This window comes from Cynocephalus volans, chromosome 5 (genome assembly GCF_027409185.1).
Source record: "Cynocephalus volans isolate mCynVol1 chromosome 5, mCynVol1.pri, whole genome shotgun sequence".
In the NCBI taxonomy this organism is placed as follows: domain Eukaryota; kingdom Metazoa; phylum Chordata; class Mammalia; order Dermoptera; family Cynocephalidae; genus Cynocephalus; species Cynocephalus volans.
The window spans coordinates 153,739,915-153,767,306 of NC_084464.1; the positions used below are offsets into that span (position 1 = coordinate 153,739,915).

The 27,392-nt window shown below is 40.9% G+C and overlaps 1 protein-coding gene across 1 annotated transcript in view; it reads right to left on the reverse strand.

Annotated features, from left to right (window-relative positions):
* Positions 1 to 560: 560 nt before the first annotated feature.
* Positions 561 to 27,392, reverse strand: part of NOX3 (NADPH oxidase 3) — a 53,561-nt gene continuing 26,729 nt past the window's right edge. The window contains exons 10-13 of the mRNA XM_063098006.1: positions 25,666 to 25,828; positions 15,057 to 15,203; positions 11,727 to 11,851; positions 561 to 687 (exon numbers count right to left, since the gene is read on the reverse strand). Of these exons, the coding sequence (XP_062954076.1) occupies positions 561 to 687; positions 11,727 to 11,851; positions 15,057 to 15,203; positions 25,666 to 25,828 (562 nt within the window). The remainder of the gene's footprint in view (positions 688 to 11,726; positions 11,852 to 15,056; positions 15,204 to 25,665; positions 25,829 to 27,392) is intronic.

Genomic DNA, 27,392 nt, shown 5'->3' on the forward strand with positions numbered 1-27,392 from the left:
AGAAGCTCAAATTTAAAGCAGGAAAGATTGGGTTTGGATATAAGGCAGGTGTCTCTGCCATCAGGGTAATGAAAATGACTTCTAAAGGAGACTTCAAGCCAAGCAGTAATAGGAGTCTCCATGTTGAATATAATGTTAAGCATGAAAACAAGTTTGGGAAAAATGATCTGTGTCAGGGATCAGCAAGCTACATCCCGCAGGCCAAATCTGGCTCTCCACCTGTTTTTGGATGGCCCATAAGTTAAGAAGGATGTTTACATTTTTAAATTGTTGAAAAAAAAGGAAATAGAATATTTTATGACATAAGAAAATTATATGAAATTTGACTTTAGTGGCCTTAAATAAACTTTTATTAGAACACAATCATTCCCTTTCATTTTCCTTATTGTTTGTGGCTACTTTGGAGCATTGCAATAGCAGAGTTGAGTAGTTATAATTGATTCTATATGATCTAGAAAGCCTAAGATGATTATTATTCGGCTTTTTACAGGGAAAAGTTGTCTGACCCCTGACCTACTATTGCAGCCACTTACACCATGCATGGATTTTACCTCCAAAGTCTAGAAGCTTTCCTTGTTGTAATGAAAATGAACACCCCTGGGGTCAGCTGAGGAATACAAGCGGCACATCCTTTGAAGGGTCTTTGAGAGAGCTTTGGGTCCACAGAAGAACACGCCAATGCTGCTGCTGCAGTAGGGGCAAGGAATGGAAAGAAAGTGTTACTCTGGGCAAGGCCAGCCAGAAGGCACGACAGAACTATAAAATTAAGTGGTTGTGGTTATGAGGTTATTTATTTTTCTCCATTCACTTCCTTTTTTTCTTAGATTGCTTTTTTCTACTTTCAGCACCATGCTCTCTCCCAGGTCCCCAGAATCCTGTTATGCCCAGAACCACACAGGTAGGGGGAGCCAAAGGGGCCATGATGACTGTGCTTTTTTTTTTTTTCATTGAAACATATTGATTATACATATTTGTGCTAAGTATCAATAGAGGTATATAATGTGTGAGATCAAATAGGGTAATTAGCATATTCATCATGATGGAACTTAATCATTTCTTTGTGAAGAGGTTATTCGATCTCCTCTTATGCAGGGGGTTTTGAAATAGAGTTGGCATCACCTGGATTTTTGGTCAGGTGACCTTCCTTAACGTCCTCTCAGCTCTGTGACTAGAATGAAAGTTCCCTGAAAGCAGAAACCTGATCTGTTTTTCTCTTCACTGTAATCCCAGCACCTGAAAAAGTGTCTGGTGTACAGTAGACAATCAATCCACGTTTGCTGAATGAATGAATAAATGATTGTGCTGATTGTTATCTGTGTGGTCTTGGGCAAAGAACTAGACCTCAGTTTCCACATGTGTAAAACAGAGATGATAACAACCGCCTCCTATGTTTTATCAAAAGCAAATGAGATAATGCACTCAAAAAGGTTTTAAAAAGGTTAGTTATTACTAATATCCTGTGCAACCCTACCTTTCTTACAGATAATAAAATTTATGCTAAAGTAATTTATTTCTCCTGTTGGAATTACTTTAATTTTCAAAGATGGTCAAAAGGAAGGCTGAAAAGGAAAAAGACATTGCTGAAAATGTAGTCACCCAAACACTGTCATTCCTAACTCTGACATTTCAGAAAATAGCGTTGAAGAGATATTTTTCCATACAGTGACTGTTCCAAGGCAGCTCAAATCTCTTGTGACTTACTTATAAATACTGCATAGGGGCAGGGGTTTAGGTTGTCTCTGGAAGGTAGGATGTGTCAGACTCTACAGGGACTTATAGAGACTGTCTTTTTTCTCTCATCTTGGATATTACTATTCCTTGTAGCATTTTTCCAATCTCTGGCATAAACTGAATTAGTTACTCTAATCTAGATCAAAAGTTCTCAAACTTTACTGTGCATAAAATCATCTAGGTAAATTGTTAAAATGTAGATTCCTAGGCTCAAATCTAACGAATGCTTGTTTAGCACGGACCCCAGGTAACAGAGAAACAGATGGTCCTGTGAGCCACACTTTGAGAAACAATGTCTTAAAGAAATTCTTTGGACTCCGGGACCAGCCCACTACAGTGCCTGTATTTCTTCAGACTTGGCTTTTGTTGGAAAGTGCCCATATGGCCTAGTTCATCTTGGCTTATATACCCATATGATTCTCTGCCATGTATTACAGCCACATTTTAATTATGTGTTCCAGGACCATAATGTCCACAGCAGAACTTGATGGTTCAATCACATTTCAAACTCTAGCTTCAAAGGAATTGATGAAATGGTTTCATTGATAAATGACAATATGTTTAGAATGTGTAAGTACTACTTTCAAAGTTATCATTGCCATGGCTAAATTCAAGAGAGTATTTTCTCTGAAAATATTCCTACTGAAAAATATGAGTTTATGACTTAATGAAGCAATTTTAAGGTGTTTATGGAAATAAAAGGCAATGGTTAAGAGTGTTGTTGGTTCCTCCACTTTGTTGCTGGGTAACTTTGGCCACGTTAATTATCTTCTCAAAGCTCCCGTTTTTTCATCTACAAATGGGGGAAATTATAATACCTAGCTCCTAGAATCTCTGCAAAGATCAGACAAGACCTCGCAGGTTCAGCCTTTGGCCCTGTGCTGGACACACAGTGAGTTCTCAGGAACTGTTAGCTCATGATATTATCCCACATGCTGTCTGCTGGTGTCTGCCTGCTCCACAAAGCTGAACAGAAGATGGGATGTCGGGTGATAACTCAGAGGTGATTACAGACTTACTGGGATCAGCACTATGTTTTTTGAGCTCTGGACTGAAACACTTTGAATGACAGATGGTCAGGTGAGACCCTTCCCACTGAGCAGTCACAGCTTTTCTTTGTGTCAGATGCCCAGAGGTATCCTTGCATCTATTTTCAAAGATACAGTTATGGGTGGTGGTATTTTTCCATTAGTGTAGATGTCACCAAAGAGATTGCCCACTGGCCCATTCCCAACAGGTTAAGACCACCCTTTTGTCTGTGGCCATAGTAACGACTTGCAGAACCTAATGAAGTCTTTGATGCTCTGCCTTTAAGACTCCGTTTCAAAGGATTCTGGTTGCTGGCTGCAGGTGTACCACTGGTGTCCCCAGCAGTTCACAGCCCCTTTGCTTCTTTTGAAGTTGTGGCCATTACACTGCACAGCTGAGTACACACTCTTCTATACTCAGGGTCCATAACTGTCACAGTTATGCAATCACACACAAAGGCTGTTCATGATCTACTTTCTGCTAAGGTGGAAAGGTCAGCCCGTTGCTCATTCTCTGTGCCCTACTGTCCCCACACCTGGCATTCCGTGGCTTGCCTTGCTTACCCTCCTAGGCATGTATGATTCCAAGTATGGAGATTTCTTGTCACAACTGCATACTGTGAATCACAGAGCCAAGAATCCACTCAGAGTGGTTAAGGCACAGATGTGGCAGTTTTTTTTCTTCTTTTATGAGGCAACAGACAAGTGCACCAGAACCCTAATGGTGTCGGTAAAGAAAAAATCCTTCTATAAAATTTAATTACCCACAATTGCTGAGAATTAAAAAAAAAGATACCCTGCAAAAGAAGTATAAAAACTCAAGGTGCCATTCTTCAGTTTACAGCCTGCAAGCTGCAGAGCTTGCACATGTGTGAGGAGCCAGATCAGGGAAAACATTAATGGCATCGATCAGTCTGGGCTGCTGACTTTGATGAGAAAAGGACAAATTTTACACAAGCTGCAAAGATGGGTAACATTCACAGCATTATTTTTAGCTCTGATATACAGTAAAGAAAATCCTCCTTTCCCCTGCTGTATTTGCTAAGTGTCTATTGTGCACTTCTCTGTGGGGTTGGTGCATTTTTCAAAACAGTTCAGTGATGCCATGCATGAAAGACATCCAAAATATCACCCACCAGGAGATTTCTGCCCAGCAGATATATAGGAGCGTGAGTGCACCCGGGAGTAATCCCACCAGCTCATGGAGTCCCAGGTTCTGCTGCTGTGAGCCCTTCTCTCTTTAAATTGTATGTTTGTTTTATGCGTTGGCTTTTATGCTTGGTAAGTTATAACCCTGCAGGGGCAGACCCTAAACCCCATTTAAAAAAAATCAAATTACTTTATATCCTGAGTGCATTCTGCAAATAAAATCGATAAACAGAAGCTTCCTGTGGATTTATGGAGGTCTAGAAAAAGGACAACGAGAGCTACAAACTCTGTATCAGACAATGGACACGACTTTGGGTTAATCCTTCCTAGTGAATGTTTTTCATTAGAAATGCCTCCGAGTGATTCATCACATAATTACATTTTGTACAGCACCTTTTTTTCCATAACTGCAGATGATAATTGTGCTAGCCAGCTTTTTTTTTTTTTTTGTAACCTATCTCCTAGTCAATTTGTGGCAGCCTGCTACATTACCTTTCTCTGCGTCCTAATTATTCAGTTGTTCATTGGGAGCTGCAGACGTCCTTAACAATGCTCACACTTGTGACTCTTTTCCTGACCACTTCCCACCAACTCCATCCTCTTTGGCAGCCAAGGCTGTAGTGCGGGGACTCTTATTGCAGCTTTCTCGTCCATCACACTGTCCCACTTGCTCATGCTGGCCACTGTGCTAGGCTCTGAGGTGCATAGATAAAGTGCTGTCCTCGAGGCTCTTATAGTCAAGGAGGGGAGAAAACTGAATGCAACGGGATTGCAGCATTGGATCCTAGGGAATGTAGAACTGTGTTTTGCCAACCCTGTCCCCTCCTCACCCCAATAAAATACTAAAATATATACACTTTTATATATAGATAACCTAATATTTTGCCATAATCAATGATTTAGTAGATAATACCATCAAAGAAACTTTGCAGAGTAATGATAAATCCACCCTGTACTCATCTACCTCCCTAATCCCCCTTAGCATAAAAGGAGTAATTCCAATAATTTCTGTTGAATCTTCACTTGATTTAAACCAGGAAGCTGGATGCCGTCTGGTGGAAAGGTACTATTTAAATATCTGACAATATGGCTATCATAATGTCTTAGTCTGTTTCTGTGGCTTATAACAAAATATCTGGAACTGGGTGATTTATAAGAAAATGAAATTTATTGCTGACAGTTTCTTAGGCTGGGAAGTCCAAAGTCCAGACAACACATTTGATGAGAGTCTTCTTTGGTGGTGGCTTTACATCAATGCAGGGGTCTCACATGGCAGAGAATGGTGGATCAGAGACAGAGAGACTCTCACGTGCTCTCCTTTTAAAGCCTTCAGAACCACATCCCTGACCACCATTATTAATCCATTCACTAGGCATGGTCCTCACAATCACCTCTCCAAGGCTCCATCTTTCAATTATCATAATAAGATTTCCCACCCTGCTAACAGTCACACTGGGGAAGGTTGCTACTAATACATAAAACTTGGGGGACACAATTCATATCACGTAAGTTTATGGTGGCTTTATTTTTCCCATAAACCTATAGTTTATCATGTGTTAGATTTTCAGTTGTCTATTTCTTGAAGTATTCTGAACATTTTAGTCATATAATGAATGTACAGGATATCCTGTTAAATAAAGGGCTCTGTGTGCTATAATCAGAATGTTAATTTCTTAAAAATATCATGTAAAAACACTTTGCACATATGCACATACAAATGAGAATTGAAGGGCGTGCACACAAGCAAATGTGATTCCAGATGGACACGTTTACTTAATTTAGTATAAAGGTATTTTTACATTTCTGAAAACAATGGGTGGTCTAAAATACATTCATGCAATATGGATTAGAAGCCCCACTCATATGGTAAGTCAACACCTTTCTTCATTGTTGGGTTGTGCTGAACTGTTCTAACAAATGGCAGTACCCTTCTATTCTTTATTTTTTATTTCAAGATAAAAGAAACACTGCTACTGAAGTTATGAAAAAAAAAAAGGTCAAATCTTGAAAGTTTTTATGGTAATTAATTACATAAAGTTTACACCTACAAGGCATGGTGAAGTTTTTAGCAGATAGGTCAAAAGCAGCAAACTATAACTATCTGAAGTGTAAGATCAAAGACTGAAGGCCTTTAGAAAATCATTTTCTTCAAGTAATTAAAAAAACAGATACACAAATTCAGAAGATTGAGTATATGTACAATGTATGTTTATCAAAAAGTAAGTAGATGTGATAAAGATATATTTATTTTTATTCTGTCTACCTTCTTGGAAATGATTCCCTGATGTTTTGAGCATTTGGTTAAAGCTTGGGAGCATATTGAGAACATTTACAAAAAATAAAATACACTTTCATTTTTGTAAAAGCCATATTTCTATAGATCAGTAAACATAGATGTCAATGCATGTATTTAATTAGCCTGTTATATTTTAATTGGGAGAATAATTTTTATAGTTTTTGTGTTTAGAGTACTTTTTTGTGCTTGTCTAACAAGTAACATACAACAATTGTCACATGCGTGCAAGTTTGGGCATATCAGTAAAAGACTTATTTTTTTATACATCCACTTACTACTTTTAAAATTATACTTGTGTTTTTGTAATACAGCTGAAATAATTACCAAAATTAATTACAAATAAAAACAACAGAATACGCTTTCCTATTTTCTACTTTGTCTTTGATCTATTTTTAATTTTTCTTCCCCTTCCTTATTTGTATTCATTTTGATACTCATCAATTTGTTTCTCCATTACTGTTATTTTTGCAATTTTCTGGCTCCTTTATAGCTTGCTCTACTCTCTTTGATCTGTTTCCCTTTAAGCTTTATTTTTGGTGCTGTTTTTCATGTTCTATAAAAAATATTTTTGCCCCTTTTCCCTTTATTCTTTTGATTTAACTCTTTCTTCTTAGAACAAGAACAAACTCTAGCTTTGAGCGAACAGGTAAACGTTTTTAAAAAAGTAAGTCCTAAGAATCCTTGGCTTTGCACTGATGAATGAAACGGTTGAGAGCCTACTTCAAAGGCCCTCAAGAACAAAGAACCTTTTCTGAGGCCACTAACAAATCCACCAATTCCTTCTGACCCACCTTTGCCAAAAGATATAAGCTAATGACAGAACAGACCTGTCGTGTAAGAGTAGCCAAGTAGGCTTGGGAACAAACATATCCTTGACATAATAAGGGAAAACATAGTGTTTATCTCTTTAATAACCATCTTGAGAAAAATTAATGTTACTATGTCCTTTGTGCAGAATAGTAATTGGATTGTGTGTTTCATTTATATCTGGACAAAGGCCAGCATATTGAAATACTTCTCAGTATTAGATTTTCTTGTTTAAAAATTAGATTTTATTGGCATTCGCTTTCCGAGATTTCTTCATTAAAAGCTTCATTAAACATAAATCTTCTTTTACAAGGCAGAAAACAAAATTATTTTAAGGAGGTCATTTTAAGTCTTTTGGAAGGGTGGTGCTTAGCTTTTTACTGGTGACTTGTGTTTTCCCAAGGATGTGGCATTCCAGGGTTAAAATAATAATTGACTTTGCCTACATATATCTCATACTAATTACATTGATGCTTGAAGCTATATAACGAGTTGTCGTGTTCTAGTGTCTATGGCTTTACAGATACTATATTTAAAAAATTTAGGGCTAGGTAGTATGCTGTAGAGGCTTGATTCAGTGACATCCAAGCATTGGGGGCCTCTTCTACCCTGGAAGAGATGAAGTAATCCATCAGGGAGAGAGAGTTTGCATGGCTTCTGTGCTGAAAAATGTAATTGGGCATTAGCTATATATATGCACTTATCTTTGACGATGGCTTCTGAAAAGCAATGAACGCGCTCCTCACAAGAGCAACCAGGAAGTGACAGCAATATAGTTTGCCCACCTTAAAACTGGTTTCGACTCCTCACTGCCTATAAAATTTGGACAGCCTCACTTTTCAGCACTGCACAGCATAATTTTCTCGGCAGAGTTTGTGCAAGCCCAGTTTTACCCCTGGTCTCTTGATGCTCTGTGTTTTTGGCTCACACCTTTCCGAGGGAAGAGAGATAATTAAATGGCTTGTTTTGAAAGGCCTTCCCCACTGAGCTACAAACTTCATATGCAACAAACGTAAACAAATACAATGCGAGATGTCAATAAGGGACAATCATAATGAAGAGTGGGACTGTCTATGAGACCTTAAAACCAAGATATATGTGTCTGTGCCAAAAGCCTGCAGAGTAGGAAAATTCACTCTGTGATAATTGAAAAAGGAGTATAAAACATTTATCAAAGATTTTTTTTTTTCTCAAAAGGAAACCTAGCAACAACAAAACCTGGTTGTCACATATGAGCTTGTAATATTTTGTTAGTTTCTACCTATGATCTTTTTAAGGAAACAGCAGATGAAATTGTTTCATCTGTGCTCTGGACAAGAACCAGATGGGGTGGGGTGAGGGGTGGTGACTCTGGGGGGTTAGGAACCAGGGCTGACTGTTGAGTAGGAGCACACAGGAACTGGATTCTGAGGTCCTGAAGCCAGGATGGGTCCTGAAGCATCCCATCTGGAGAGAAGGTGGAGAATCCAGAACTGGATTCTAGGCTGAGTGAGAGCAAGATTCAAGGTGGGAGCAACAAGGAACAGGTGGCATTCAGGAAGTGGTGCCTGGGAGGAGAAGTCAAGGCCACCTTCCATAGGTTGGCAGGTTCTTATAGGGCACCCAAGGCTGAGCCCCACGGGGCAAAAGCAAGACCATAAGAGTTTGCAGTTGGTCTACCACCTGCCTCCCCTAACCATGAAGCCAAAGATTAAGATTTTCTTGGGTTTTCTTGTTGGGGATCTTTTAGTCTTTGGCTGATTCAAGGTCAGGATTAAGTCCCCACAAGCACTCCTTCCAACTTTCTCCTCCCTGGGCTGATGTCAGGGGTGCTGTGCTCAGCAGTCCAGAGCCTCCTCACTGGACACTCCTGTTTTGGGTCCAGGGTTTCTTGGGCAGGCTGCTGGGGCACAGGGTGTGGAGAGGGTTGGTAGGGGTCACACAGGGCAAGGGGAGGTGTAAGTTGGAGTGAATGTATATGGAAAGAGGCAACTGGAATTGGATGGTTATGAGCCTTGGATGGCTACCCGGTCACTCCTTCCACACCTCTCTCCTTGCCAAACCTCCTTCAAATAGCTGGTCCAGGAAAGTTTAACACATTCAATGACAATAAAAAAGAAAATAGCATAGTTCTGGAAAAAAGAATATAAGGAAAAAGTGTAAAAAGAAGCAGCCAAAATTGTCCAAAAGATGAGTAATATTCACCAGAAAAGTATTCTATGGAGCAGAAAAAAAAAAGCAAGGGAACTGCAAAAAGTTTAACAAAGCCTAGCTTCTATGAAAGAAGACCACAAAACAGAAATACAAGGACTGAGGGGAGAGATGGCAAGACAGCAGGGAAATTGGGGGAGAGAGAAGCAGGCAGAAACAGCTCGGTGGGGTTTACGGAGCTCTCACTGGTTCAGTGCTGGGAAAGCGGGCAGAAAAAGGTCGGAGCATAGAAGACCCAAGTGGCATGATTAATAAGGTAGATAAGAGTAATATCTATTAATTCTGGGACCTGAAAATAGAGAACATATTTCTCCACCCTCCATATATTGTAGTTCTTGGAGCTCTTGTCGATCTCTCTCTGCTCCCTTGGTCATCCCATCCAGTTTCCCGGCTCCAAACACAGCTTATGTGCCGACACTTCCAGCTGACCTTCTCCCCTGAACTCTCGATTCTTATATTCATCTGCCTGCTTGACCCCTGCACGTGCATGCATGACAGGCATTTTAAGAGCAACATGCCAGAACTGGAACTCCTGGTATCCCACACCTGCCAACCAGCTCCTCTGACCATCACTGCTCTATTAGTAAGTGGTGACTTCATGCTAGTTGGGTCATGCCTCACATCCTGTCCATCAGCAAGTCACGTCAGCTCAACCTTCAGAAAACATCTAGAATCCAGCTGCATCTCGCCACCCCCACTGTTGCCCCTAATCCAAGCTACCACCAGGGCTTACTCTTCCCTGTCCTCTCCATCTCTGTCTTGGCCCCTTCCAATCTATTCTCTCACATGACCCATATCCCTCTTCTGCTCAGGACTTTAGGTTACTTCCCCTCTGTGAATAAAACCCGCAATCTCTAAAGACCTGCCACTGTCCCCACTACCTCTCCTAAAAGCTGGGCCCTGCTACTCCCCCTCCCACCTCCTCTGTTCCAGCCACTGGCCTCCTGGATCATGCCAGGAGCTGTGTCTCCTGCCTCAGGGCTTGGCCACGTGCTCTCTCCCAGCTGTACACATGGCACACTCTGCCCCTTCCTTCAGATCTTTTTTCAGATATGGAGACTGTTCTTTAATGAAGACAATATGAGGACATGCTGATTTTCAGAAGCCATAGACGATGAGGATTCAGAACAAAGATTGGCTTAAGAGACAAACAAAAACAACAATAACTGTTTGCATTACTGCTTTACACTTTACCAAGCTCTTCCCCGTACTATATATATTTTAAAATTACGAACACAACACTGTGAATGGATATTATCATTTGTATTTTGCAATGGGAACAAAGGCTTGAATAAACTACCTTGTCCAAAGCCACATAGTTAGTAAATTCTAGAACAGGAAGTATAGACTTCATACCAGTCATGAGGCCCCAGAGCAAGTGTTCTTCCTTCTCTACACCGAAGTTTACTACATAATGATAATAATCATAGTAGTAATTGAAATGACAATTGTACTAGTCTGTTTCTGTGGCTCATAACAGAATGCCTGAAACTGGGCAATTTATAGAGAAATGAAATTTATCTCTTACTGTTTGGAGGCTGAGAAATCCAAGGTCCAGAGAATACATCTGGTGAGGGCCTTGTTCTTGGTGGTGACTCTCTACAGTGACACAGAGTATCACATAGTGGATGGCTGAGCAAGAGAGAACTAACCTGCTTGTGCACTCTCCTTACAAAGCATCAGAACCACGCCCATGACCACCCCTTAAACCATCAATGGATTAATCCATTCACAGGGGTGCAGTCCTCACAAGCACCTCCTAAAGGTCCCACCTTTCAGTTACCATAATTGGATTTCGCACGCTTAGCACTGTTACAATGGAGGTCAAGTCTCCAACACATGAACCTTTGGGGACACATTCAGCCCACAGCAATGATAATAATAGTAATGACAGCAGTTAACGTTTACTGAGTACTCCATATCAAGCACTGTTTTAGGCACCTTACGTGTATTCCATTCATTTAATCCTTGCAGAATCCTAGGAGGTAAACACTGTGATTATTTGCAGTTTGCAGAGGAGGAGACTGATTCAGTACCAGGATAGATAACCTGTCCAAGGTAAAACTGTCCAGTTGAAAAGGTATAAACAGAATTTACACCCAAGCACTTGGACTCCAGTTCCAGGATCTTTAACCACCAATCTAAATCTCTGCCGGGTCTTATAACATTTTCTCTCTGCTTTTTCTAGACATGCTAGATACAGTTGGACATAAGTAAACTCTCCAGTTGGGTAATTAGAGATCAACTTGTATTCACCAAAGGCTTCTTGAAGGCATTTCTAGTTTAAGAAATAGCATCTTTAAATTGAGGTTAAGTGTGAAAAATTTCATCATAGCCAGTAATAGTCAGAGGTTGCAAGCCAGTTAAGCAGAGGTTTGTGGTTCCTATACCATGACCACCTTTCTAAGGTAGATGTTATCTCTAGACAAGATGCACAATACTGCAGATTAATTTCCCATTTCAGCAGCAACCTGTGTTTCTCCAGGGAGGCTCCCAGCAGGCAGAGGAAAGAGAGCTTGTCTTACCTGGGGTGGTTGTAGGCTATTTGCTTGAACTCGCTGTTCCAGTTAGGTCTCCCATAGAAGGTTTTCTGCTTTAAGCCTGTAATCACGTCTGTATTTTCATCCCAATGTAAAGCGATGTGAATAGCCTACAATAAAAATTGTGGTATCAGATGAATTTAGAAAAAAATAGAAGCTTTTTATAAATAAAGGAGGAAGTAATTACACTCATTTGTAGGCTTAATGCAAAAAATGTATTTTACTGGGCTAGAAATGCTTCTTATTATTAGCAGATATCACCAATCTTGTGCTTCAGGTTAAGCACCATACCTCATGTATCTTTGTATTGGGCCTTACTGGAGTAAAATGTCTCCATTATACGTAGTAGGTGTACAATAATATTAGCCTAGAAAGAATATTTTTCTTCAGAAGAGTGAGAGTAATATAGTAAATGTGGTTAAGGAAGAGAAAGCACTGAACTTCCTTCTTTCTGCCAAACTTCTCAAAAATTAATCTCCACCTGCTGTTCCTATTCATTTAATATTAAATCCTGGGGATCTGAGAAGGGCATTGCAAGATTAAAGTGTTATGAAGTGTCTGGGAAGAAACTGAGTCTTACAATCAGATCTGCCTCCTGGGTTGAAACGGTTTGATGTCTACTGTCCCGTTCCATGTGCTGGGAGAACGTTGAATCTGGCAGACAGGACATGGTGGCCCGAGCATAACAAGAGGCATGGTTGGAGCTCTGTGCCCAACTGTTTGCCTTCAAGCTAACAGGAGGGAATGCACCCAGTTATCATGTAGCTCGTGGTCAACAGGTAAGAGCCTGGGGCATATCCACGGTCCCCCGTGATCATTTTTACGTGGCTGTCATTGTTTTCCCCTGCTGAATTCTGGTAGCTACCTTGCTTCTTCCCTCCTGGGATTTGTGTCCCTGTGCTCATCCCTTACCTTACACCCAATGACAGCTCTGGAGCTTGCGTGCCTTACCCCCTCCTGCTCAATTTGCCCTCACCTTTGATTCTTCCTGATCCTGACCAGTTTGGGTAACAATCCCACCGGGCTCCACTTATGCCCTGAGTTCCCGCAGCAAACCTGGCTGCCCTGGCTGGTTTTCTCTTCAGTCTAAAAAGGCAGCCAAGGCTGGGGAAATTCAGACAAAAAGAATGGAAGTGCCCTGACAGGCTAGTAGACGACGGCAGGTGGAATCATGCAAATCCATGCCTCCGGGAGTTGCCATCGGTAAGCCTAACTCCACAGAGCAGGGCTACTGTTGGAAGACAGTTTGGGAATAGGACTCCAGGCAAAGAGAGGGCGGGGTGAAATGTCAGAGGGCATTAAGTGACAGAGGGGGAGCAGTGTGAGCAAAGACATGGCACAGTAAACTGTGCGGCATGAGGGGCGAATATGCACCGCTTGGTGGCTCTGGTTCCAGAGGACCATCACAGGGTAGGACAGAAGGAGTCAAGCTGGGAAGGGACTTAAAGGACTCGCTAGGAGGTTTGGGCATTAGCTCATCAGCAAAAGGGCCTTCCCTACTTAGGTTTGTGGTAGGGCCAATCAGTGATGTTCAAAAATTTGGACTTCTACTTGTTCCATATTTCTCAGCCCAATGTTCAATTAATCTCTAAACTCTGTTGATTTGCCCTTTGTAATACCTCTTCCATCTGTCCCTTCTGTTCTTGTCATTTTGCCACTTTGAGGTTGTTGAATTTAGTTTAACAATTGGCTGTTTCTAAAACAGCCTCTAGATTCTTTACTGACAGAATGCACCAAGTATTTTTTCCTTAAATGTTGAGATTAGTGATTTCTTGCCTGAAATTCGGGAGTCTAAAGAATTTCCTAAATGTCATGGCAAGAATTTAAGAAGACACCTATTTTAATTTACTTGTATTTAGGAAGAAAAAAAAAGTATTTTATAGCATATTCTTGAAAGTGGCAGAGTTGGGAGGGGACAGGGTTGTGTATGAAAACCTCTGTCTTGTAACTCCCAAGTGACAGGGAGTGCCTACGTGGACACGGGATCAAGTGACTTTAGCAGAGGAAGAGCAAGCATGGTACTAGAAAGCAAAAGACTGTGTCTGTCCTTCACCAAATAGATCATTAGTCAAAAATCCCATTTGAATAAGGAAAATGTTTGTTTGGAAAACATAATTAACACTATTTAATTCATTAAGATGTTTCAAGCCCAGTTCCCAAGAAACCCACATTTCAAATTATCCCAGAGGATTAAATATTTAAGGAGGACTGCAAATAAGACCATAAAAATTCATTAAGCTACTGAATTTCTAGTGAAACCTTTTTCATTTGCAGAAGCAGAGTCAAATTATAGTAATATTCTATTCTATAGGGCCAGTGCACGCATGTGCGTGCATGTGTGCGTGTGTGTATGTGTGTGTGTGTGTGCGTGCGTGTGCGTGCATGTGTGTGTCTCAGAGAGAGAGAGAGAGAGAGAGAGAGAGAAAGAGAGAGAGAGAGAGAGAGAAACACACACAGAGCATTATTTCTAAATTTTGGTGATTAATGCAAATCTCTTCAGCTTAAGTACACTTTCCTTAAAAATACATATCAATAATAGCTGCTACAGAAGTGCTGGTTAGAATACACATTTTATAACCTAATAATCACTTCATTGTTAACTCACATATTTAAGGGGTTAAAATGGATTAAAATGTAATAATCATCATTCAATATTATCAACACTGAAATATTACCATAGTCAATATTTTGATTTACATTATTTTCAGAAAATTTAATCTTAATATTTCATTAATACAATACACTGCAGAACACCTGCCAAAACAGAAGATCATTTTGATCTTAGGTAAATAAACATACATACACACAATTTCTAAGAACACCTTAAGAAAAAGAAATCTCTAGACAAATCATGTATCTGTAATAATTATTTTCTGTAGATGCTCACATATTTTACAGTACAAAATGTCAAATGTAAACACGCAGGAATCTTTTCTGTTTAACTCTGAACAGCTCAAAGCATAGAATTAGAACCAATTAGGAACTCAACAAGACAATATAGCCAATCAATAGTATTCACTTGATGTCACTCTTAAAATGACAAATGCAAATTTATTTGGGATTTCCGAAACCCGGATTGTCTTCTATTGTTCAACCTGTTTATCTTCTTTTCTATTCCTCAGCAAGTTAACTGTTCTTTTATTGTTACAACTTGAATAGTTCCTTCTAATCTGTTTTTATCGTATTCTCTTCTTTTTAGGAACATAAAAATAATTCTTTCATGCCACCAGGTAACTAGATAGCTCGTTCTTTTTCTCTTTGCTCTATATTAGACAAGTTAGGTAATATTGCTCATTCTTAGAGTCTTATTGATACCTGATTTTCATCCCAGCCAGTAAGAAATATATGGTAACTCAGAAAGTGGGTTTTCCCTTGTTCACTCATCCGGGTTTCCAGTGAGAGTAAGAGATCAGCAAACCACTCAAAAGCCCTCGCATCCCGGCAAATCCAGTAGAAATACACCTGTCAAAAGAAAAGGCAAGAGAACGGATCTGTCCCTCTTTTCATAATGTGCTACTAATCACAGACTACTTTATCTCCATTAAATTATTGGAGCCCAAATGGGCACTTCTGCAAAATAATATGCTTTTCTCTGCCAGTGAACAAACAATCACACTGTGATTTCTTTTGAAAAAATTCATATTGTGTTTGAAAAAGCCCAGAGTGAATTCAGAGAGTCAGAAGCCTGTGGGCTGTGCCAGTTTCTCTGGATGAGGACCAACTCAGCACATTTCTGGCAGTGCCTCGTCTGAACAAGATTAATAATCATAACTAGCTGTGCCTTTCACTGCTCCCAAAGGGGGATAAACCCTTAGACCAACCCCCTTCATCTTTACTTATGACCTAAGCTCGGGATTTGAACTCTCTTCTCCAGAGACACCAAAGGCTTGGGCACTAATCCACTCCACTAGCAACGGCCTCCAGAGAGTGGAGATTATGGTAATTGCAGAATCAAGCCACAGAGGCCAGAAATTTCTTCTCAGCGAGACATATCAGTGTCCAAGAAAGCTGGTGGGTGGTGGCTGTGCCTGTGTGTCAACTGCTATAATGAAATTATGTCTAGGAAGAATTTTTTTTTTTTTTTTAACTCTCTGTGTTGAGCAAGCAGCATGTGACAAGAAGTAGTTTGGATTTGCTAAAATTAAGGCTTATTTTTTGTGTTTTGAGTTTCAGATAATTGTATCTAGAAAAAACCACAGGAGATAAATCTATTAATACTCCTGATTTTTCTCACACTCCTACCCCGTTCTGTCCACCAATCTCTCCTGGACCTTTTCCCCAAGGAGGCAACTCTATGGCCTGACAAGGTCCGTGAGGGGCTGGTCTCCACTCCAGGCACTGCCTGGTGTATTCCGGCCTGGGACTACCTCCTCCAGTGGGCAGTGTTCTCTCCTCCTTCCCTGCCAGCCAGGCTGCAAGCTCACAATTGTACCACCAGAATCACAGATCAAATTAAGAGGAAATTTAATTCATAGATCAAATTCAAGAGGAAAAAAATCTGAACGTATTTCAAGGCCAAACACCTTGCCTATTCTCTTCAGGTTTGTGCAAGAAATAACGTCACCAGCTTGGCAGGGTGAAAGTTGTGAGAGCAAGACCTTTTCTCTCAAGAATTAGAGCCTATGTATTTCTTGGAAAGCTCCTGTTCTGAAGAGCCCTTAAGATATAAATTCCAGGACAAATAACCCCTCGGTTCCTAAGCACTATGACCCCTCACCTCCTCCCCACAAAGTGCCTCTCTCTTCCTGACTTACCCCTTTCTGGAGATGACCAGATGCAGCCCCTCCAGGCTGTGGGCCTGTGACACAGAACTGAGCCAGCGGTCCCCCCATGAGGGCCCCATGAATCCCCAGGAGTAAGGGGTCGTGTTCATCACCCCTTCACTGATTCAACAATACCGGAATGCTTCCTGTATGTCAAGATTGTTCTAAGCACTGGAACTATAAAAGTGAACAACACAGACAAAAACAAAAGGCCCTGTCCTCATGGCCTCATGGAGTTTGCTTCTTAGAGGGAGAAAAAAGATGATAAATATAAATAAGTAAAATACGGAATATGTCAGGTGGTGATAAGTGCTCTGCAGAAACACAGGCAGGCTGGGAAAGGTCGCGATGTTCAAGGGGACGGTCAAAGGAGGCCTCATGGAGAAGGGGACACTGGAGCAGGACCTGGAGGATGTGAGAAGTCGAGTGGTCAGGGAAGGGCTCTGCAGAGGGTGGGAACAAGAAGGCCAGGCCCTGGGTGGGCCCCGGGCCAGCCGGAGCCCAGGGTGGGAGGGGTCGGCAGGTGGGGTGACAGGGAAGGGGGATGGAAGGGAGAATGCAGCCAGCCAGGAGGCTGATCGTCATCCCACGTCGGTGATGAATACCACGATCTTCTTTCTTTCACTCCGTGTAGTGCCTGATCTAAATTGTCCTCCGAAAGCCTTATCCCGCCTTTGACTTGGTTTGCTCAAGGTGGAAATGGAAAACCTGCGGACTGAATTGAATGCAGCGCTGGCGCACATGCCTTCCTCTCTCCCTGCCCTGGGTAGGCTGTTTACCTCCCAACCTTAAGGGAGGCATTTGGCAAAGAACAAACACCACTGATTTATTTTCTGTATTTCCCACTCGTTAAGAAACACGCCTAAAATACATTCATTTATGAATGATAAACCAAAACATTCGATTTAATTTTTTTTAAAATTTCAAACCTGGTTCTGATCATTCTTACTTGAAAACTACACATGTCTTAGCTTCCTGCACACACGAACCTTTATCCTCTCAAACAGAAATCATCCCTGTCTTACTTTCTCATGGTATAGCTGCAGGTCAGCATTCTTAGGGTTTGCCAGGCCCTTTATCCTTTTTGCTTCCTTGTAATAATGGTTTGCATGTTTTTCCCTCCATGACTTATAGGTGACATGGGCAGCTTTGGTGCAAGAGGCCACAGAAGAAAAATAGATAGGCTCAGTAGAAGTGCTCCAGGCAAAAAGAAAAAGAAGAGACTTTGAACAGAAGAAAAGGGTATTTGCTTTGATTCTCTTTTATCTTTCTAACGGTGGGGGATGCTCAGTGGGATGGGACATTAGAGTTCCACCTCTGCATTTTGCAGGTAGAAAGGACCTGGTCAATGGTGGAACAAGAGTCCCAAACAATGGGCTGTGCTCTGTGATCTGTGCTTTCCAACGCTTGCCCCGCCTTCATCTCCAAAAATAACATAGCCCTAAAAACAGCCACCTGTATAAAGAGGGCTTTCTGAATTCTCTAGCTGATATCAGAGGCCCAAAATACTTACCATTACTTAAAAAGGTTTTATGAATCAGAACATCCTCAATAAAATAACAAAAGTTCTGAACTTTCATAGTAATGAAGTTTTGGGGTTTTTCTTGCGGGACTTATCCCAAACATTCCTGTAGATAGAGTGGATGCCCAGATGTTTTAGGAGACCACTCTGTGACTGGGTAATGGGGCTGGGGGTTCTATGTGCATGTAGCCTGGCACCCGCCTTTGCTGTCACATGGTTCCCAGGCACTAACGACCAGACCACACTTGGCCAGGTCCATTCGTGGAGGGCCCGTCTGAGTGCCACTCACAATGCCCTGCTCTTGGTATGCCCCATCTCGTTTGCATATTCCCCGTGGCTTGCACTTCTCTTTAAGCATCCTTCAGGAGCACATGTGGACCAGGTCAAAGTGATCTGGGGCCAGTAGGAAATGGACCTGTGCTATTTTTTGATAAACAATTCCAGAAAACGAAATAAGAAGAGCTAGCAATCTATTTTACTACCAGAGCTCACAGACTTTTTAATCAGAGTTTGATCCTTTCAGGTATCTGGTCTCAGAAGCCCATGCCATAGCTTGGATAGGCATCGCAAACACAGGCGGAGGACATGCCCACAGGTACAACCTGTATTTCTTTAGATCCAAAATCAATTTCCTGAGGATGAAGTGGGAAAAAAATTACGTATCTATTTATTTATTCATGGCCTGGAAGCCCTCCAAAGAAGGAAAGTATCCATGCAGTGGCAGGTGTGGAATGTAGCATAGCATATAATTAAACACTGTGAGCCCCTGAGTCCTATAACCTGTCCTAGACTCCCGGCCTCACCATCTAGGAGCTGTGGAACCCGGCACAGGTTATTTAACTTAAGCCTAGATGACCACAATTATAAAATGGCAATAAACACAGGACAACAATTCATGAGGTTATCATGAGGATGACAGGATATGGCTTACTGGAGCAGTTAGCACAATGTCGGATGGGCACATTAAGTGCTCAGAAGATATTAGCTGCCTGCTACTGTTACTATCCTCATTGTTATTTGGAAAGGCTTATAGAACAAATACAACATGTTTATATTTTAGAGCAAAGGGGGACATTTGCCTTGCTAAGTCTGTGTCCCCACTGGTCACTCCTGGATTATAGAGACGGATGTCATTGGGAGGAGGTGAAGCCAAACTTTATCTCTGGCAGCAGTCCTGGAAGTGGAATTTCAGCATTGATCATAATGGCTTAGTCCTTTAGGAGGAGCCCTGGGGAAAGCGCACCCCAGGCTCCATGCGTGCTACACCCAAGTGGAGGTGTTTTGCATGGCCCCAGGGTGCTACCTTGACCTCTCCCCAAAGGAGAAGGCTAGTGGCTTGCTTCCTCCTGAGCAGCACACCTCTGTCACCCCACACCTCTGTCACCCACAGTGTACAGAAGAAATAACAGAATACACAGAAGCTCCCAACCAGTAGGGTGATGGAGACTGTGCACAGAGGGAATCGTGACTATTGTCCAAAAGTAGAATTTTCTCTCTGAAAAGACAAAGACTCAGGCTGATATTTAGAAAATATACTACCTCCTCAAAAAATAGTCACTATTATTGTCCTGGTTTTTATTTTGTTTTTGTTGATAGCAAAATAATTCTGGATGAATATAATAGTGAAACATTTTAAAGCAAATATTTCTTCTTACTGAGCAGACTCCCTAATGTGTAAAACTTCCAGTTTTAAAAAGATAAAATTATAAAATTGTTTTTTTGGTTAACCATTATAAGACTGAGACCAGCCTTTGTCAATCATTTTTTCTCCTTCAGACTTTTTCTTAGTCATTATCCCGAAGGTTAACTATTTCATGACTGTACTGTTGCTCTGGCCTGTAGCAGAGGACTGAGCTTTTTGTGTCTCTGTTCCAATTACAGTTAACAATCCTTTTTGGACAATGGAAACATTCGGTAATAGTAGAATGATTAAATAAATTGTGAGCTACCCATACTATGGAATACCCTGAAGGCACCAAATAAAATGGAATAGATCATTAAGACTGACACTGAACGCACTCCAAACCATGTGATAATGGAAAACAGAAACAACACAAATTGTACATCTCTGTCTCTCCCTCCCACCTTATGTATGCACAAATAGCACCTGCTGCATATGTGCATGTAAATGCATGGGAAAGGAATGCAGTGAGATGCACTCAACTGTCTAATGGTGAGTTCCTTGGGGAGAAAAGTGCTGAACACAGTTAGTTTGGGGAGGGAGGTGATTGAAGGGAGATTTCTGACCGTTAATGTATTTTATTTGCATCTTTTACCAAAAGACTGTAGTCATGTATGGCTTGCATGGTCAATAAACAAAGACATTAAAAATATTAATGCTGGTAATGGTAAGGCCTAATTGGGTACCAAATTCTTTTGAGGTGGCCCAAGGAAGATGAGAAGCTCACGCTTCTTCAGGACAGGCCAGCCTGGCCTCATGCTACTCAGCTCGACTGATGACAGCACTGCGGGCTGTTAGTGGAGATGATCAATTCCAGCAGTAGCCAGAGCACCAGCGTGAGCGAAAGTGAAAGTAAATAATTTCTCAAACTAAACCGATTAAATTAAATGCATTTTTCATTCATTAGAAAAGAGAGCAGGTCCCCCTTTGTTTTATTAATATATTTGAGTAGAGTATGGATTTTTGTCTTTCTTGCCTCTTTTCCTCGTTCCCACTGGCCCATGCTGTCTTTTTATTTGAATTATCTGTTTATTATATTAGGTTACGAACCCAAAGGCCATTTTGCATGGGACACACTATAAATACCCATTATCACAGTTATGTATCATTGAGCGGATGAAGGAAGACAATTTATGAAGAAACAAGATTATCTCAGTTTTTCCCTAATCTATTTTATTGTAGTCTGAAGATTATATATGCAGTTAAGAAAATGAACCAAATCTTCCAGTTGGCAGTTCTCTGTTTCGTCTGCACGGCTGTGATATTAGGGAGAACTAGAATGTGTAAGGCAATGTATTTATGTCAGCAATCTTCCCCCTCCCCGTCCATACGCACTTATTTCATTCATCATTTTGACACTGTGCACAAGCAACCTGTCTCAATTTTTTTCCAAGAGCTCTTTTCACAAATCGAGTGTGATGTAGAATTAATCACACCCGTTAGGCAGGAGTTGGAGGACTTTTCTTGCTATAGGGCATTTAGACCCCTCAGCATTCGGCTTCCTTCGCACTGCATGAAACTTCTTTCTCCCCGGCTCCCCTCATCCCATGGGGCACCGTGTTCTCATCGGCCTTCAGCTAAGTGAAGTTTGGCTCTTATTCTGTGCTGATAATATCCCTTTAATGTATTACAACTTTTTTTCCATTTTATTCACAGCAAGCTATCATTACATTTACTGTTATTTTGCCTTCTTGGGGAAGTCTCCTAACCATTTCTCCCTGCTCCCTCCCATATCTTTAAAAACAAAAGAGAGTTAGAAACAAAGAAATTCTAAACCATCAGCTTCAAGTAGAAAATGCTACTTATGACACTAATCAACAGCAGGGGTTGTACTGGTTATGCTCCTGGATTTTACTTAGAAGTTTTCTAGAATAATTCTGCAGTGGAAAAGGGTGAAGAAGATATAGTTTGCAGCAGTAACACCTGAGAATACTTTGGTACAGATTTTTTTTTTTTTTTTTTACTGTAGACTTATAACTGGAGGCTAGTGTGTAAAAATGTATGTATGCCTTTATACCAACTGGTATTTCCTGCGTGGAGAAGAAAATCCCACCTCATTGCAGTTAACCATTTACGCTTAAAATTCCAGCTCTGAATCCCTGTGTTGTTTTCCCTTCTTGTTACAAGAAAGCACAATCTGAAAACTAGAGCCCAGACCTAAAATTGTGAAGATGCTGTTAGATAAATATGTACTGCTTTGCTCTGCTGCACTTTAAAAATTATATAGTTGCTTGACAGTTTAGTGGAAGGAAGGAGTAGTATTTATATCTCAAAAGCATGTGGGTGGCCCTGACAAATATTAGTTACATAAGCCTAATGATAGCTGTACTCAAACAAACACAAAGTTGCTTTAAAAGAGAGAAACTTCCTAAACTACTTCTCATGCATGCAGACCCTAAGGAGTTGGATCTTAAGTATAATTTCCAGCCTAAACTTTCAGTAGCATGAAAACTCACTTCTTTCATGAAAGAGCTTTGAAGAGGAAATCAGAAACATACACTGTAGGCCTGACTCAGTGGCTAACCAGCCGGGTGACGTTGGACATATCACTTGCACTCCAAGTACAGATGCTGACTTTCATTGTCACGTGCACAGCTAGCTTAGGACCTTCAAGTTATTTTATGATTCTAAGATATAGCTTTCTCTTTCACAAATGCCATTATTCCTGCCTTTATTTTTGGCTGAGTCTTGTCCAAATAGTTCCTCAAATTTTAATTTTATTTCCAACTCTATGGTTTCTGTTTTTTGGAATAGAGAGCAATGTCCCTGTTTTATAGTTTTGTGGTGACTACTTAGCCCTTCAACTAAAACAGACTAAAGAAACCCCACAGCCCAGGAGTAATAATGGAATGGTGAGAAAGGAGGCAGTATTAAGATTTTGTGGGTTCCTGTACGGACTTAAGATTTTGTGGGTTCTTAGAAGAATTTTTCTTTTATACTCATAGTAAAATAATTGAAATCTATTATTTTAATTATAAAATTACTGAATAGTCTTTTTGGCTAAATAAAAAAATGAATTAATATGAGTAACCTTGAATTTTCTAGAAAATTGTATGGAAGCTGTTATTTATTCTTTTGGGCATGTAGACACATTCACTCGTTGATTTGTTCACTATTTATAGAATAGATATGAAGATATATCCAGAGCAGTTGTGTTCAAGGAGCTCACAGTCTTCTAAGAGAAATAAGATCCTTTGTGAATCTTAATCCAGGAAAGAAGATTCAGTATATGACAGAACAGGAGGACAGCAAAGGAGAAATGTAGAACAAGAGAAGGGAGAAGTTATTGTAAAGTGGGTGAGAGGAGCGTGGTGAGCTTCACGTATGAGAGGGCCTCACACTTAATAGGTGCTAAATAAATACTGGTTGAGTGAGTAGTGAATAAAAGTCAGACACACATCCCCCCCACCTCCATGGCCTGACCATGACCTCGAGTGTAACGGGAACCATAAAGCAATGAGCCACCTCTGGAAGTGCCTTTTCCTTGGCAGACAGCAAGAAGAAAGAAAGAGCTTGGGGGGACTGAGAATCATCACCAACCAAGAAAGGGCTGCTGTGAGGTCCACGTATACAAAGCTGCAGCTCTTTCACTCACTTTGTTAAACATATGACGGTATGAGGAAAGAAGGGGGGCTTTGGCATCAGAAGGACGCAGATTCAAATTCTAGTTTTAATATTCATTAGATCTCTATGCTTCAGGTTCCTCATTGGTAAATTAAGCATAGTACTTAACTGAATGATTTGTTATGATAATTCAATAAGATGACTCTGTCGCTCCTATTAACTTTGCAATCTAGCTTCAGTTTTCTCATCTGTAAAATGGGAATAAAATAATAAGTACCTTAAAAGGATGGTGTGAGATAGTGTACCCAGCTCTTCACCTGCTAGGTAGTCAATGCTTGGTAAATATAGGCAATTATTAGTAGGTGTACTAGTAATCTATTTATATCTTTGGCAGGTTATTTAACATTTATATCATTTTATTCACATTTACACAGTCATATTTCCATATTGCTTATTTGTCTTATTTGGTATTAAAAGTCCCTGTTGGATATGGATTCTTGTTTCTTCATTGTGTGGACCAGGAAACCCAGCCCTGAGAGGTGAACTGATGCGATACTTTGGTGAAGACGGAATCAGGCAGATTCTCTGATGAGACTGAATCAGGTGTGGATTATCTGACCAGGAATCCCATGGTCTTCCTGAAATATAGCACTAGGGCTGCAGGAGGGTGTGGGAGTCACATCTACCATGTATTGGCTAAGTCATGGAGAGAGCCAGATGAACTTGACTTTGAGCTCTGATTCTGCCTCTTATTACCTGTGTATTTTCAGGAAAGTCACTTTAATCTCTCTAAGCTTCAGATGCCTTATCTGGAAAACAGGCCTGTATCATTTACTTTGTAAGGTTGTTGGGCAGATTATAAAAATCAAGTAAGAAAATGTATGTCAAGCACCTGTCACTTGGAAATCCACGAAATAGTTGGTTTTACTCTTGTTTCTTGGAAAGCCCCAGCTTTAGCGATCTTCCAGTCTGGCACTGCCTGCAGCGCTTCATAGAATACTATCCCTTAATCGTGATAGGTGAAGAAACGTTCTGTGGCTAGATAGGCTTGGGAAGAGTATTAGTCCATTTCTGTTGCTTATAACAAAATACCTGGAACTGGGTAATTTGTAAGAAAATGAAATTTATTGCTTACAGTTTTGGAAGCTGGGAAGTCCAAAGTCCAGAGAACACATCTAGTTGAGGGGCTTGTCTGGGTGGTGACTACAGAGACTCAGGGTATCACATGGTAGATAGTGGAGCTGAGAGAGAAAAACTCTTACATGCTCTCCTTTTAAAGCCCCCAGAACCACGCCCAGGACCACCATTATTAATCCATTCATTAGGGCATGGTCTTCAGAATCTAATCACCTCTTCAATACCCCACCTTTCAATTACCATAATAGGATTTCCCACCCTCTTAACAGTCACAGTGGGGGTCATGTTCCTAGTACATAAAACTTGGGGGAGACAATTAAATCCACATCAGGAAGGATAGATGAAACAATATTGAGTGAGGTTTTCTCTGTGGAAGGTATTTAATAGGCTAGGAGATGATGGGAATCTTCTAGAGTGGGATGCTGTAAAAGAATTTCTCAAGTTCATTTGACCACAGAATCCTCTTTAGTGACTCATGTCATATGACTAACGTTCCCTAGAATGTACATTGGGACATGCTGATTGAATCAAGCATTTTCCTTCCATAGATGAGAAACTATAGCCAAAGGGTCAACGAAAGAAGCAGCAGCAGGACCAGGACCAGCACCAAGCTCGCCTGATGTCCCAGCTCCACCTGTGTAATCCTGGCTGCCTTTCTGCTGCTGCACAGGTGCTTGCTGCAGTCCTAAAAGGGCCAAAGTCCTGGATGGAGTCTCTGGATAGGACAAAGGAAGGAAAGACATCCTGGGGGCATCTAGTTAGAGAACATACAAGAAATGGTGACAGGGACATCGGGAGCTGGATGGCGTCGTCAAAGTAAGCAGACCAGTGAGTCCCAACTATGGCTTTTTGTGAAGACCCTGAGTCCACGAGAGGAAGATATTGAATTGTATACTTGCAACCACCACATTAAGCTAAGAGACCAAGGAGAAGCCTGCCTGTTAATATCCCTACCTGCAGCCGGGTCACATTGCCATTTGCAGCCTGTCCATATTTCACTGAGATGAGCAATTACATGTCCTGTAATGGCGACGAAGCAATAAAATTTATGTCTTGTCATCTTTAACAAGATTAGACATAACCCTACTCATAAATGTAATACTGAGTGGAGATTTTTAAGAACATAAGTATAGTTAAGTATCCTTGAGTTTATCCCTCATGGTTAATTAAAATCCTCCCCAAGAATCAGCAGATGATAGATGTAAGGACATTGAACCTTTTAATCCATGGAAGGGTGAACTAATGATTTTTCCATACCTTGGTCAGCTTCGGCTGGGTCTGTGACTCACAGCACTTGTACCATATAGACTTCAGAAGGGCGGCGAAGGGAGTGACGCCGATTCCTGCAGCAACACACACACTCACTGGGTAGGCAAACACGTCCGTCAGAGCAGCTCCAAATGGCCCGTCCACCGCCAGCCTGAAATCACAGTGTGGCCCATCTGACCTTCAGAACACCTTGCTCTTGAACCCAAACCATCCAAAGCCAGTGCTTTCTATATGATGTATTTGCACATGTGTGCAGAGTTGTTGACTCTGTGCTCTCCCTATTTGGAGAGCCTGGGTTTAGCATGAGGATTTCAGGGCCTACCTTCTGGGGAGACAGCAGGTCGCCCTGGCCCAGTGCTATTTATGAAAGGGCAAAGCCTGACATCTCTTGCTGTCACTCATGCCTCTTCCATGCAGTATGCTCTTCTTGCAGTTCTTAGAAGCATGTTTCGGTTCCAAACATCATGAAGCTTGGTGAAAGATGCCTCCCCCTAACACCCCAGCCTCCCCGGCTGCCGTTAAAGGAGAAAAGCAAAGCATCAGGCTTGTATAGAAGGCTTTTCTTTCCTTTTGCTAATGTAATTCTCCCGTTTTTGTTTTTTTGGTCACATGTCTTAGTATGTTTACAGAAATTTAGTCTAATGAAAGCCACTCATTGGGAATAAATGTAATTTTAAACTTCTAAAGCTCACTATTTTAGATTATGCTAACTCAAAATCTGTGGCAATTAAGCTAAGGGTGGTGCTGATGTTTTGTCTTTGCTTAACAAATTTTTCTTTATAAGGATAAAGTATATTCATTGAATAAGTAAGATGGTCCTACATGGGCTGGTGCCCAGATTCTTCTTCATCTCCCACTATCAGTTCCCCACACTGGCTTTTCTCCCATTTCCTAAAATACACAGTATCCCATTCTGCCACAGGACCTTTGCATGTGACAATATTCTCACTTGTAAATACTCTACTCCAATTTTTCCCCTTTCCCCTTACTTGGTTAATAGTTACCCTTCCATCAAGTCTTATCCCAATCATCTTCTCCCTGGGGAAGCTTTCCTAGACCCCTTAGACTAGGTTAAATCCCCTCTTATCTAATTTATAGCACCACCACTCTCCCACCTCTATAATCCTCATCACAATTTTAATTTTACAATTTGTGTGTGTGTGTGTGTGTGATTTGAGCTGTGTGTGTCTCGATCACTAGACTACAAGGTGTATGGAAGTAGGAGCCAGGTCTGTCTTTCGCACCACTGTTCCCCAGTGCCTCCCATGCTGTCCACCGTGGAGCTGTTCAATAACAATTGTAAAGGGGATGTTTAAAAGATTTGTCTGCAGAACGCATTAAATAACCTCAGCTGTTCCAAAAGCACACATTTACATATGAACAAAGATATGCAGATTTAAAGGTTTCTAAGTTATCCATCACCACTCCCTAAGGATCATCTGTTGAAGGCACCCAAGGTTGGCCCATTTGGGCTTTACTATGTGTTCATGAAAGTTCAATTGGGTTTATTTTTAAATGCCCTATATTCCAGACTTCCTAATAATTCAAACCAACTCTCCTCAAGTTAATCTTAAGTAATAAGGCTTTGTTACATATTGAATAAAAATAAAAGATCATTAATCAGAAAGGTTTAGTATCTTAGCCCACTTTAGGTTATTTTATAAATAATTAGATAAAGGGAATTGAGAGAGGAAGAAAAATTGTCCATGGATTAA